The 14,325-nt window shown below is 40.4% G+C and overlaps 1 protein-coding gene across 1 annotated transcript in view; it reads right to left on the reverse strand.

Annotated features, from left to right (window-relative positions):
* Positions 1-14,325, reverse strand: part of CEP192 (centrosomal protein 192) — a 96,139-nt gene that overhangs the window by 26,221 nt on the left and 55,593 nt on the right. Inside the window, exons 35-43 of the mRNA XM_075495456.1 lie at positions 13,892-14,031; positions 13,678-13,770; positions 9,086-9,201; positions 6,747-6,923; positions 4,805-4,895; positions 3,847-4,023; positions 3,059-3,319; positions 2,719-2,837; positions 543-652 (exon numbers count right to left, since the gene is read on the reverse strand). Of these exons, the coding sequence (XP_075351571.1) occupies positions 543-652; positions 2,719-2,837; positions 3,059-3,319; positions 3,847-4,023; positions 4,805-4,895; positions 6,747-6,923; positions 9,086-9,201; positions 13,678-13,770; positions 13,892-14,031 (1,284 nt within the window). The remainder of the gene's footprint in view (positions 1-542; positions 653-2,718; positions 2,838-3,058; positions 3,320-3,846; positions 4,024-4,804; positions 4,896-6,746; positions 6,924-9,085; positions 9,202-13,677; positions 13,771-13,891; positions 14,032-14,325) is intronic.

Consider the following 14,325-nt stretch of genomic DNA (forward strand, 5'->3'; position numbering starts at 1 on the left):
CGTGGGGTCCTCCATAGGCTGCAGGTGGATATCTGCTCCACCATTAACCCCCATGGGCTGCAGGAGGACAGCCTGCCTGCCTCACCATGGTCTTCACCATGCAGGGGAATCTCCTCCCCCTCCTTCTTCACTGACCTTGGTGTCTACAGAGTTGTCTCTCACATATTCTCACTCCTCTCTTCTGACTGCTGCTGGTGCTGTGCAGGTTTTTTTTCCCCACTTCTTAAATACGTTATCCCAGAGGCACTACCACCGTCACTGATGGGCTCAGCCTTGGCCAGCAGCAGGTCCATCTTGGAGCCAGCTGGCATTGGCTCCATCAGACATAAGGGAAGCTTCTAGCAGCTTCTCACAGAAGCCACGCCTGTAGTCCCCCCACTACCAAAACCTTGCCACACAAACCCGATACCTCTGTCCAAACTGAGAATTTTGCTTCTACATTTATCAAAAAAAATAGTGGAAAAATAACTAGGATTCAAGCCTAAAAGTACATTTTTCCACCCGAAAACAAGTATTACATTTTTAACAAGTCATAGGCTTACCTTCTGTCACAAGTTGCTCCCCTTGAAATTCTTCATCAAATACAATGTTTCTCAATAAGCTGTTTTCTGGGATTATGTGTTTTTCTACCTCAGGTTTATACATCATAGCTCTGTTAAAGAAATAAAGAAATAAGAGTCATTAAATTACACAAAGTATTAGAAACAACAATTTAAAAAGATTGGTAAGATTGGTAGGAATCCAGCATAATTTTAACTTTATAATTTCTTGAATACACCAAGCTCAAATCTGTGAGCATTCATTTAAAACTGAAATCTTTTCATAATCTTAAAATGGTTAAAGAAATAACTGCTCTATTGCTGCACAGTAAAAGGAACCACTGAAATAATGGCTACCACACACTTGTCTTTCCAAGATACTTGTTCTCTGCTGTCAGTCACACCTACCTAGATTTCTGATAAGTACATCAGGCATCTGAGTGATTTTTCAATCACCACAGGAAGCAGGAGAATGCTATTTTGGTCACGAGTGAAAGCCTTTTGAGGGGAAAAATTGACTAGTCAATGGCAGAGTGGCAGCAAGTGCCAACCAACAGCAGGAACATGGAGCCAAGGAGCATGACTGCCAACAGGACAGAAAAAACTGGGAGGAATAGGGATATAAATAGTCCTGGGAAAAATGGGAAGCTACAGGTCAGTAAGAGGAAACGTGGCACTCAGGGTCAGAGCCATGGAGGTGGAAAGAATACCTCAGCACTACTAACTCTCAGGTCTAAGCTACTTACCAGGCTGCTGACTATGTATATTTTTGGAGTAAAGAACTTGAGCCACAACTTGGCAGACTACGCAGATTACTTATTTCACATTCCTGCCCCTAAGTCCCAAATCATGTTCTCGTTCTAGTACACAATTACAGAATGGGGTTTGACTGACTTACAGTACTCAGTCATTTCAAGAAATAAGCAACTCTTTCAAATCATCAAGGGAGACTTCAGAGAAACTCCCACCAAGAAACAACCAACTAAACCACCATGTTCAAGAACCAAATGCCATGCCTGCTGACTAATAAAATCAGTAACAAATAATTTCACTCACATACCAATGTCCAGAGACCAAATAAAAAAAGTTTCCAACACTACCTATATAGGTGCATCAAGCTCCTTAACGGGTTTTCTGTTGATCAGTACGAAGCTTTTCCCTAAGTATTTTTGCCCTTTGAGAAGGATTCAATGATAGTGAGCATTGCCTCAGACAAAAGAGTTCATACAAAAAAATCAGCAATAAGCATCTTCTAAGATATCTAAGATAAGACAATTTTCTATCAAGAAGGTCACAAATGCAGCTATTCCATGAGCTTTTTATTCAAAGTCATACAGTTAAATTCAGCTATGTTTAATAATTCATTTGGATAACAATAAATACAATGACTTTCATAAAGTTTCAGGCAATCATATTTAAAAGCAATAGTGAAATACTCCCATTCTGAAATTTTGCACTGAATAATGATCATCAGCACCTTAGTGCTCTGCCTATTCTTAACATTTTGCATTATCACTATACACAGCAATAAGTCAAAAGTACCCTTATGTCATTAAATCAGAGTATGCCATTTTTGTGCATTTGAGTTATGCAAATTGAAATGCAGAGTAACACAGCCTCTATTTAAGCTCTGTAAGATATATTCTACATATTTCCTTAGTGTGTTACAAGCATATGTGGATGTTATTTCTCTCACATACACATCTACTCAAACACTGTCTTCGTCAACAGAATTCAGCAAACCGAGACGCAAATCTTGTTCAAAACTTAATACCACGGAATTTCAGTACTACTCCTTTCATGAGCCTTTTCTTTAAAGCTACCTACGTATTGGAAAGAGAAATACCAAGACAGAACACAACTCTCTTCTGATATAAAAAAGCAAAAATTTTCCCGAAAACCCAAACGCACTCAAATTCAAGAATGTAAAAAGAAAGTAAAACCCTTAACTAGGACTGTAGCTACAGTATGTAAACAAAATCACAAATAAACAAATCAAACCCCTGCTAAACAACCTACCAGATATAAGACTTACTAGTTCTCTCCATGTCATCACTGTCTTTTGGTTTGTTCTTGCTATTTTTGGAAGCATGTTAAAGCCATAGTCGTGGTAGCACACACCTTTAGTTTTCTTTTTATTAAACATCTGTCTCTGTTACAATAGCAAAGTACATCTTACCTACGATACTGCTGCCTAGAAACTTCATCTCCACAAAAAAAACATACTGTCGATACCAATGTGTTTGTTTTATGGAAGTTATTTTCCTTTTCCATTGGATTCCATGTTATAGTAATCACCTGACAAAATAAGTAGACAACATACTTAGAAAAAGAAAATCTTACTGTTAGTACTAACGTTTGGAATATGAGTCAACAAATTACTGCAATACAAGTGAAACAGGATTTAATGCAAGTTAAGAGAGATTTTAATAAAGAACTAGTCAGACACATTTCTCATTAATCACATTTATTTTAATTTAAATTAATAAAACTTGCTCAGAATCAGGTATTATACTTACTTCATGTGTTCCTTCTCTTAGTACAAACTTCTCTGGAGATACCATCACTACCTGAGGATCCATAACTGTTTTTGTCCGTAGGTTTGCAAAGCACAGTGCTTTAACATAGGCAGCCCGAGAACCTGTATTTCTTAGGCAGAAGGAAGCTTTCCTTAATCTTGCAGGCAATAATCCATCCAGTGTTACCATATAACTATCTGACAGTTTTTTAACATTTTCTAAAGTTATGTTGCTTGTTCCTCCATATCCAGATAACGGTATCTGGGGGGGAAAAAAGGAAAAAAAAATCACCAAAAAAAGTAGTACTTCAAATGAAAGAAAGCTTCTTACTAAAACTTCTGTACAACTATGGTAAGCTATATAAAGAGTTACAGAAAGACAAATGAAAATGCTTAAAATGTGAACTCAAAAGACTTTGCAAGAAATAAAAAAGCCCAAGTTTATTCAACCTGTTTCAAGTTTTACTGAAAATTAATTTAAGGCCTACCTATAAAACAAGTTCAGACTTTTTGACAGTTCTAGAGTTAAAATCTTGGGCTACTTTTAACATAGTACATAAAAATCTTTCTTCTTCCTTCACAAGGGGACAAAGTGCATGCAAAATTGAGGTTAATGTTCAAACTGTAAAATTTAGTGCCCACACAATCTTTAAGAAGGGTACAGATATGCATAGCCTATATCTTGAAAAGTTTCAACTTTTTGATAGAAACAGCTATTCAGTGCTAGATTTAAAATAATTATGAAAAATGTGTGTTTAAAATTATTAGAAATAAGGTTAGGACTCTTACAGTAAACTTAATTCCCGGCTGTGAGCGAATCCCCAGCTGTTTGATTTCCAGCTTTGCAAAGAAGCAAGTTATTCGAGTAGGTGCAAACATCAAGTATATGTTAGTATCTTCTTTAGGACGGATTTTGAGTTCCCAATTACTAGTTAAGCGTTCTTCTGATCCAAATATACTTTGCAGCTATAAAAACAAAGACATCAGAAGTGAGTGACTACAACAGGAAAAACATATTACTAATAAGACTTACTTCACTAGTAACCCAAAATTAATTTCTTCAAAACCTGGATTAACTCTGTTGACAATGGCACATATTTAAGGTGGCAATGCTTAATATGCAACAGAGAAGACCAAGTTCAAGATACTTTATATTCCCACAACAAGCATATCAATGCCTCTCAGTTTAGACCACAGAGTTTTTTTACTGTCAATCCACAATACGGTAAGGCTGACCTTAACCAGCACTACATTAATGCCTTCTCAGTTGAAGATTTTAGATATAGAATCTAAACATCTGAGGAAAAACGGGGATATAAATGTATGCAGACTACATAGCAAAAAAATCTCTAGTTATGGTAATTCCCAAAAGCTAACTCCAGTTTTCCTTTCCTCCCTCTCTCCTGTACACTGAGTCCCTTGGAACGAGGTCTGGAATCCCTCCTGCAAGAAGTGCCACTGACTGTGTACTCCACCGGGTATTGACTGTTGTGCTACAGCAGCTTAAAGAGCTGTAAACTGAGCTCCAATTTGCTGCAGCACTGTTATGGTTTCAGCTCTTCCTAAGGTTGCCAGTGTAGTTTAAGCTCTGCTACCACATCCATCTTGGCAGTCTCAGAGAAAATACTCACACAGCTTGCTAGTCACTGACATTTATAAAGGAACAACCCTTCAGGGCAAAGATATTATTACAAACATACCCTGATAGTTGTCATAAACACTAACGAGAAATTTTCATGACAGTTACCTGAAAGCAGTCTTGATCCTGGCCTCTTATCAACAGTCTTAAATGCTGGGTCACAGATGGAGAGTCATTTCTTAGAGTTAACTTCTGCTGGCTGAAAAATATGAAGTTTAGTTATATTTTACAGCAAACGTAAATTAACTGCATATGTGTATTCATGGAAACAATGAAAATGGGGTAGTCAATTTTAAAGTCTGAAATTTCAAAGTCATGAAAAAAAATCACCTCTTGGTACAACAGAATATATTAGCTAGAAAGTTACTTCTGTATTCTCAAACTTACAGACCTTACAATATTATACACCATTACACATAAATCCTCATACAGCAAAACAACCTCAAAATATATATAAATACAGCTTTTCTGAAGTTCAAGTATTGTACTTAACAGCTTGAACTTTTAAAGCAAGCAGCAGTTGTGTCAATACAAAAATTCCTTAAAAAAACCACTTTAAGACACAGTTATAATTAGATTATCCAGAGCCACTTAGTTAAGCAGAAACAGTCTTGTGAGTAGTCTGGCCCAGATTCACTGGAACAGTTGTAAAGAACTAAACTAAGGGTAACTTTTCATTTTCCATGCATTTTTCAGCATGATAGTACCACAGAAAGTTATGGCCACTTGGCAGCATCAGGTTGATGAAAAAGTTCATTTTTTCTGTCTGATACATCCTGGCATCGACCAGGCTTCTGGTACTCAGATCCCTCCTTGACAGAGAAAGGAAACCTCTCCAGCAATAAGAATGAGTGTCTTTGTCATTTTAACAAGTCAAAAAACAATCACAGAAGGATGTGACAAGCCCTAAAACTGGTAAAAACATAAAGGAAGAGGAAGGACTATGCAGTTAGATTTAAAGAGGAGGATGGAGAGAGAGCAAAGCCTCTCCCCAGTTTTCAGTGGCAGGCACTGTTTTGTACTGTGTTGGAACAAAATTTTTAAAAATAATTTCAGCTTCCTAAAATCAATGGTGAATCAAAACTATTTTTCAGAAGGAACAGAAAATAAAAAGGTAGCAGCACACAGGGAAGAGAAAGTGATTCCCAAACAGCCAAAACTACTATGTTAGAAATACACTATCTTAACAAAACAGAAAAATAGAAATATAGCTACCAGAAACGGTTCTTGGCTACAAACATGGATCGTTTTTAAACAACTGGGAACATTATTAGATTGCTCAAAAAGTTCAGTATCAAAACAACAGTGGATTAGTCCCTAAAGTAACACTTATTGGAAGTCCAGAGATCTGCAAAACTTGAAGCTTTTACATACAAAAGAAGCAAAGTATATCTAGACAATTATGAACAGTTTCACTAAATCATGGAATACTGAAGCTGTAAACTTGAAACTAAAAAAGTTCAGACAAGAACTAGTCTGAAGGATAAAGTAATCATAATTAGGGATGCAATGGATTCTCCATCGCTACAAGTTTTAGCATTAGAACACATTCAAATTCAAATAAATTCATTCAGGGAAGTTCAACAGCCTGTGCTATTCAGATTGTCAAATTACATTACCAGACTGGATTCTTCTAGTGTTAATGGATTAACTGAAGAAAAACAAGCATAGAGTTTTATTTCTAGCAAGAGGTAAGTGTCAAAAGAACTAACAGAAATTTTCCATCCACTTGCTTGGAAAACATTTTCCACTACATTTCTACTTACATAACACACACTAATCTTACAGAATCAGATATTATTCTAACGATAACTAATGAGTCCTGAAGAATACAAAAAGCTCAAACACGATCAGTTTGTTTCCAAAAATTTCCTACACAAAAAAAAAATTAATATACTGCTGCTCTCACTTGAGTTACAAAACAGCTTAGTTTATCACCTGTGGATTATTAATGTGAATAGGGACAGTAAGGAAGTTTTACTTCAAATAAGTGCAATATAAAATACTTAACATGATATTCTACATGAACAGCTGCCCAGCTTATACTTACACTGATGCTCCAAGTGTTACTCCTCCCCAGGCAATGAACTGCTTGTTGGAAAGAATGGGCGGGATGTCTGAGCAGCCAGGAGCTGTAGACACAGGTCTGTTTTCCTCAGACTCCACCTCACCTTTTATCATCACTTCATATTGAGGCCCAGATGGCAGCACAAGGATTTTCAAAGTACTTGAAAAATAAATAGATAAATTTAAATCCTACCACAGAACAAGATTAGCTGATGAAAACAAGACATAACTGGAAAAAAAAATTATAGATAGGCCTTTTTAAACTACCTTCTTAAGGGGAAAATACAAATACTTTTTTTATTTTATGACAAAGGCCAGCTTTAGGCATAGCAAAATTTAAATTCTTTGGTTTGTAAATATGCATGCCACATACACTTCAAGCAATCTTCTGAAGTATTCAATCTGGAAATAGTTCAGATAAGTATTTCAGAGACTACAGCTAGGCAAATTATTTTTTGCCCGTGCTAACTTCTGATTATTTTGACTTTTTTGGAGAGAAGCAAAGTCTGGCTGCCTCTACGTACATTAAAGAGATACCTTTTGAAATACCTATGAAACTCCAATGAAATTTTACAAGTGTGAGATACCCAGAAGTGTCAAAATTAAACTCTGACTCCTGTTAACAACGGTAGTGTTCTAAGCCACAAACCCAAGATTTTTCCTCACTTTGTTTCCTGGGATTGCTGTGAGAAAGACCACTGGGCCCACAGATAGGGAACCAGGCCACCTACAGCTGGCTTTTCATGATACAGTCTCTACCCTATAGGACACGAGCACAGTGCAGATGACTACTGCCTTCTTCAGGCAGAGTAGAGAAATAGATGAATGAGAGCATCAGGAGTACAGATTCAAATAATGAAGTAGAAAGAAATGGGTTAATACTGAACAGGAAAGCTGGACCTAACTAGCAAAGAAAACAAAGAAACTAGACACACACACACACAAAAATAAACACACAACAGAAGAGGAACCAGGAAAAAGAAAATGCTGCCTAATTAAGGGGGACAGAAGCCAACAAAGAAATAAACCAAGAGGTTGAAGTACATAGGGAAGGAAGTGGAGACTGGAATTATCTAACCACCAATACAGGGAACGAGAGAGAAGACAATCAGAAAAACAAAACAGAAAAAAACAGACTAGGGAAAAAAAGGCACAGGGCAGGAAAGAAATCAAGCTTTTAAAAAAATAGGCTGAAGCATTTGCTATAGCACAGACCCACTTAGAGCCAGGAATGAAACTCAAGAACCTCCACTCTAGCTGTCACTGAATTCCTATGATGCCTACTGACAGAGCCCAGCATCCCATCAGTAGGGAACATGAACTCTTGTTACTGCTTTAGTTAGTTTATTAGTCTTTCAGCAGCATTTGCAAGTGGACTGCAAAGTTTCCAACCCGACTGAGTACCTTGAGCCTGTAAAGCAAAGCACTTATGCATAAAGCCACAGGAAAGCAAAGATTAATTAGGCACTTTGCATGCCTAACCCTTAGGATCATGCTGTCATCAGCACAGAATATCTCATTATTTAATTTAAAGCACTGGGTAGGCCCAGTTAAGCTAGATAGTGAAGCCGAACATATTTTGGACAGATTCCTTTGTCCATTCTTGCTCTATTATAGTAGAAACTGGAAAACATGTAACAAAAGAGGAAAACCTGCTCTGGAAAAATGAGTCTGACCCCTGCCATTGCCAAAAAACTCTTGCATGACACCAGAACGGTCACTTGAACCAATCAAGGCTATTTCGCAGAATGAAGTTCAACAGGTGCCAATGTGCAAAAATATGAATGCTTACATCTGCACACAGAACATGTACATTAGTGTTGTACAGGATTTACAGCCAAACTTTTATTTGATTATGGCAGCCAAAATTAATGAATACTTTTGACCCTGATCTGTGCTTGAGTTTTTCATATGTAAAATAGAAATAACATTTCCTTTGTCTCAGCGGAGTGAAGAAGAGGGAAGCAACTGAAGGGGCTGCTGAAGATAAGTATTTTAAAGCTTTGCTGTACTTTAGAAACAAGTACCATCTAAAGGGCTTCAGGGACTTACTCCATTTATTTACACTAAACAAGTCTCAGGACATGCGTTGACCTGTGATGGGAAATATTAGCTACTCATTAGGCTCTATACAGCAAAAGAGGCACGGAATCTATGGAACAGGTGAATGCTAGCAAAAATCTACATTGTAATGAATGAGGACTCTCACGAAAACAACTGAAGTCAAAGTTTCCCCTATGGATAAACCTTTCAATTTGTTCATAACCTCAAGGTCAAAAGTAGCTCTTTTTAAAACAGGTTGCATAAAATCAGTTATGTTACCTTTCTGTAGTCCTTATGTTTTTTGGAAAAAACAGGACAGTGACTTCTCGTTCTTCTCCAGGAAGAAGAAAAAGATCCTCAGGTTCAACAGCAAAGCAGCTGTCCTGATTTGATGTCTGAAGGTGGACAAGGGGAAAAGGGAGGGTTGGTTACACATTTTAAGGGAGTAAACATTTCTATAACATATAATACAATTTGGTTGTGCATCTGTTGTACATACAGTTCAGACAATTCAAATGCACCAGGCACCTTCAGAACTCTCCCATAACCCTGCACTAGTTAAACTCCTCTAAAAAGTTGGACACTATAGTACACATACCTCTAAAAGAGGCACCTTAAGACATCAACTGTGTATACAACACTGAAGGGGCCACAAAGAGATTTAAAGAATTTAACAGTAATTACAACATGCCAACGGTACACCACTAGTGAAGTAACATCACTAGTCTCAACAGTGGTACCAACCATTACTGGTATCAATTAGTATCCAGTATCATCAAGTTAATGTGGCATTTGTGATACTAGTCATCCATCCTATTTCCATGGCCTGTGTTCCAAGAAAGATGGGCTCACAACCCTTTTTTTTTTTTTTTTTTTTATAATGTAAAAGGGGACCGACTACTGCTTCTGTTGACTTTGAAATGCTAGTTTCAAATGTGTCTAGTTACCTTTCAGTCTGGGACCATACTTTCCATGGATTCTCAAGAAAATTGAAGTCAAGCAAAGAGATCACATATCTGAACAGAACTTGCTTCATACTTGAGTTGGCAAGATGTGCACGAAAAACTAATGCAGCTTTGTTAGAAAATAAAGATGTTTCCCAATGCTAATATTCCTCGTTGTTCTAAATGGGCTTTACTCCACTAGCTAATTAACACCTGCTGTGCAGCACAGGATTCACTACCTTTACATATTTGTTATACACTTGTTAAAATCTATTTGTTAAAAATCATAAAAGTATGTTTGTTAAAACAAATATAACTGAAGCTGAGCAACAAAACTCCCATATGCTTTTTCCAATAATGTAAGCTAGTCTCTTTGCTTTCTTTCATTCTCTTTATAGAATCATAGAATAGTTTGGGTTGGAAGGGACCTTTAAAGATCATCTAGTCCAAGCCCCCTACAATGAGCAGAGGCATCTTCAACTAGATCAGGTTGCTCAGAGCCCTGTCCAACCTGACCTTGAATGTTTCCAGGGATGAGGCATCTACCACCTCTCTGGGCAACCTGTTCCAGTGTTTCACCACCCTCATCGTAAAAAATTTCTTCCTTACATCTAGTCTGAATCTACCCTCTTTTAGTTTAAAACCATCACCCCTTGTCCTATCGCAACAGGCCCTACTAAAAAAGTCTGTCCCCATCTTTCTTATAAGCCCCCTTTAAGTATACCGAAAGGCCACAATAAGGTCTCCCTGGAGCCTTCTCTTCTCTAGGCTAAACCACCCCAACTCTCTCAGCCTGTCCTCACAGGAGAGGTGTTCTGTACCTCCAATCATTTTTGTGGCCCTCCTCTGGACCTGCTCCAACAGCTCCATGTCTTTCCTGTACTGAGGGCTCCAGAGCTGGACGCAGTACTCCAGGTGAGGTCTCACCAGAGCGGAGTAGAGGGGCAGAATCACTTCCCTCAACCTGCTGGCCATGTTTCTTTTGATGCAGCCCAGGATACAGTTGGCTTTCTGGGCTGCAAGCGCACATTGCTGGCTCATGTCCAGCTTTTCATCCACCAGTACCCCCAAGCCCTTCTCTGCAGGGCTGCTCTCAATCCCTTCATCCTCCAGCCTGTATTGATAACCAGGGGCTGCCCCAGCCCAGGTGCAGGACCTTGCACTTGGCCTTGTAGAACCTCATGAGGTTCACATGAGCCCACTTCTCGAGCTTGTCCAGGTCCCTCTGGATAGCATCCTGTCCTTCTGGTGTATCAACTGCACCACTCAGCTTGGTGTCATCTGCAAACTTGCTGAGGGTGCACTCAATCCCACTGTCCATGTCATTGATGAAGACATTAAACAGTACTGGTCCCAATACAGACCCCTGAGGGACACCATTTGTCACTGATCTCCATCTGGACATTGAGCCATTGACCACTACTCTCTGGATGCGACCATCCAACCAATTCTTTATCCACTGAACAGCCCACCCATCAAATCCATCTCTCTCCAATTTAGAGAGAAGGATGTTGTGGGGGACCACGTCAAAGGCCTTATAGAAGTCCAGATAGATGACACCGATGACACCCATAGCTCTTCCCTTGTCCACTGATGTAGTCATTCCATCATAGAAGGCCACTAGGTTGGTCAGGCAGGACTTCTCCTTGGTGAAGCCATGTTGGCTGTGTCGAATCACCTTCCTGTCCTCTATGTGCCTTAGCATAGCTTCTACGAGGATCTGTTCCATGACCTTTTCGCAGGCACAGAGGTGAGGCTAACAGGTCAGTAGTTCCCAGGGTCCTCCTTTCTACTCTTTTTAAAAATGGGTGCAATGTTTCCCTTTTGCCAGTCACCAGGGACTTTGCCTGACTGCCATGACTTTTCAAATATCATGGAGAGTGGCTTGGCAACTACATCAGCCAATTCCCTCAGGACTGTGGGATGCATCTCATCAGGTCCCATAGACTTATATATGTTCAGGTTCCTCAGGTGGTCACAAACCTGATCTTCTCTTCTAGTGGGAGGGACTTTGCTCCCCCACTCCCCATCTTGCAGTGCCTCCACTGGAAAGGTGTGGGAAGAGGTTGCAAGTGAAGACTGAGGCAAAAAAGCTTTGCCTCTGTGAAAAAAGTTGTTGAGTACCTCAGCCTTCTCCTCATCCGTTGTTACCAGTTTGCCAGTTGTGTTTGTCAGCGGGGTACGCTTTCTTCAACCTTCCTTTTCTGGCTGACATACTATAGAAGCCCTTCTTAGTATTCTTTGCATCCCTTGCCAAGTTCAGCTCCAGCTGCGCCTTGGCCTTCCTGACCCCATCCCTGCACCACCAGGCAGCGTCCCTCTATCCTTCCCAGGATACCTGTCCCTGCTTCCACTGCCCGTGCATTTCCTTCTTGCCCTTTAGCTTGACCAGCAGGTCTTGACTCAGCCATGCTGGTCTCTTGCCTTCCTTTCCTGATTTCTTACGTCTGGGGGCCTATTGCTCTTGCACTCTACGGAAAGCATCCTTCAAGATCTGCCAGCTTCCTTTGTCCCTGAGGGGAGCTTCCCAGGGGGTACTATTGACTAACTCCTTGAACAGCTGGAAGTTTGCTTTCCTAACATTCAGGGTCCTGACTTTCCTGTTTGCCTGACCCATAACCCTCAGGACTGCGAACTCCACCAGGGCATGATCACTGCAGCCCAGGCTCCCTCCAATCTTGATGTCACCGATTAGCTCGCTTGCATTGGTGACCAACAGGACCAGTATCGCATCCCCTCTGGTACAGCTGTCTATTACCTGGCTTAAGAAGTTATCCTCAACACATTCCAGGAAGCTCCTGGATTGCCCACAGCTCGCCGTGCTACTTTTCCAGCAGATATCAGGGTGGCTGAAGACCCCCAGCAGGACGAGAGCCTGCAAGTGCGATGCCTCCTGTAGCTGGACTAAGAAGGCTTCATCAATAGCCTCCCCTTGATCGGGCGTCCTGTAGTAGACACCAACCACAAGGTTCCCTTTGTGGCCTTGGTCTCTAATTCTTACCCATAAGCTTTCAACCTGCTTGTGGCTATTCTTCAGAGACAGCTCTTCACACTCCATCCATTTCTTGATGTAGAGGGCAACACCTCTGCTCCTCGTTCCTTGCCTGTCCCTTCTGAACAGCCTGTAGCCATCGATAGCCGCACTCCAGTCGTGGGATTTGTCCCACCGAGTTTCAGTAATGGCAGCTAGGTCGTAGCTTTCTAGCAACACGGTGGCTTCCAGCTTCTCCTGTTTGCTGCCCATGCTGCGTGCATTGGTGTAGAGGCACTTCAGCTGGGCTGTCGGCCATGTCACCTTCTTAGAGGTCACCCCTTAATTCCTTTGAGGTATTTCACTGGTGTTTCCATGTTGTCTCCTATTACCTCAGGAGCCCCTGGCTGATCTCCATAAGACTTCAGCTGTGCTCCAGTGTAGCCAGCATGTCTCAAAAACAGGCTGAGGGACCTTGCTAGCACTCCTTGCTAGCACTCCAACCTTGGTGTGTCATCCCATAGCTTGTCACAGGCAAGCCTGATATTATCCCCCTCCCCCTTCAAGTCTAGTTTAAAGCTGCCAATGAGCCCCACTAGCTTGTGAGCAAAGACCCTCTTCCCCCTTTGAGAAAGGTGAATCCCATCTGACGCCAGCGGGCCTGGTGCCGTGTAGGCCATCCCATTATCGAAAAACCCGAAATTGTGTCACCATGGGCAGTGACACCAGCCATGGAGCCATGTATTAGTAGACTGGGTCTGTGTTTCTTCCAGTGTCGCTGCCTGCAACTGGAAGGACAGAGGAAAAAATAACCTGTGCTCCAGATTCCCTTATGTAAATTTGTAAACCTTTTGTCAAACCACACAGTTAAGCTAGGATCCCAAGGCTTGGCTCTGGCTTCAATACAACATTAACAGCACAAAACTCATGATTTCAAGAGGGAGAAGCCAACCTACCTTAACTTTCAAATATACACCAATGTTTCCAGCATTCTTCAATGGCAGCTGCTGTTTGGCTGTTGAACCCACACTAGTAGACAGATATATTGTCTAGAAAACATAAAGAAGTGTGTATGTATATATACATATATAATAAAACCAAACATTACAAAACAAGTAGGCTATGAGAGGCAAACTATTATTAAAACACACTTTGTAAATACATGCAAACCTGTAAGTCCTTTGGAGCATGTATCCTTGCTGTTCCAGCTCTTGCTCGGAGAGGAATACTTTTAATTACGCTGCTAGGTCCTGGACTATCCACTTCCACATCAACTCTTGCCAAGAATTCATCTGCTGGACCCAAGGAATCTAGGAACAATTCCATGAGCAACAAAAGCAAGCAAGTCTGCTAGCAGCAAAGGTCAATCCTATGGATGCCTGTCTCACTTCAGCTACTGTCCAATCTTAACATATCAATGTTGTGGTGGTATTAACAGAAACTCTCCCCATTACCCTGGCAACACTTTTTTTTCTTTTAAATAAAGTCTCACAGGATCTTAATTAAGATTTTTACTTTTCTGTCAAATGTGGCTGAAATTGTCCCCAATGCAAACAAAAAACCCCATCTTAACATACTAGTCAAACTAGTTGATAAATGTACTA

Source organism: Mycteria americana, chromosome 2 (assembly GCF_035582795.1).
Source record: "Mycteria americana isolate JAX WOST 10 ecotype Jacksonville Zoo and Gardens chromosome 2, USCA_MyAme_1.0, whole genome shotgun sequence".
NCBI classification, from domain to species: Eukaryota; Metazoa; Chordata; class Aves; order Ciconiiformes; family Ciconiidae; genus Mycteria; species Mycteria americana.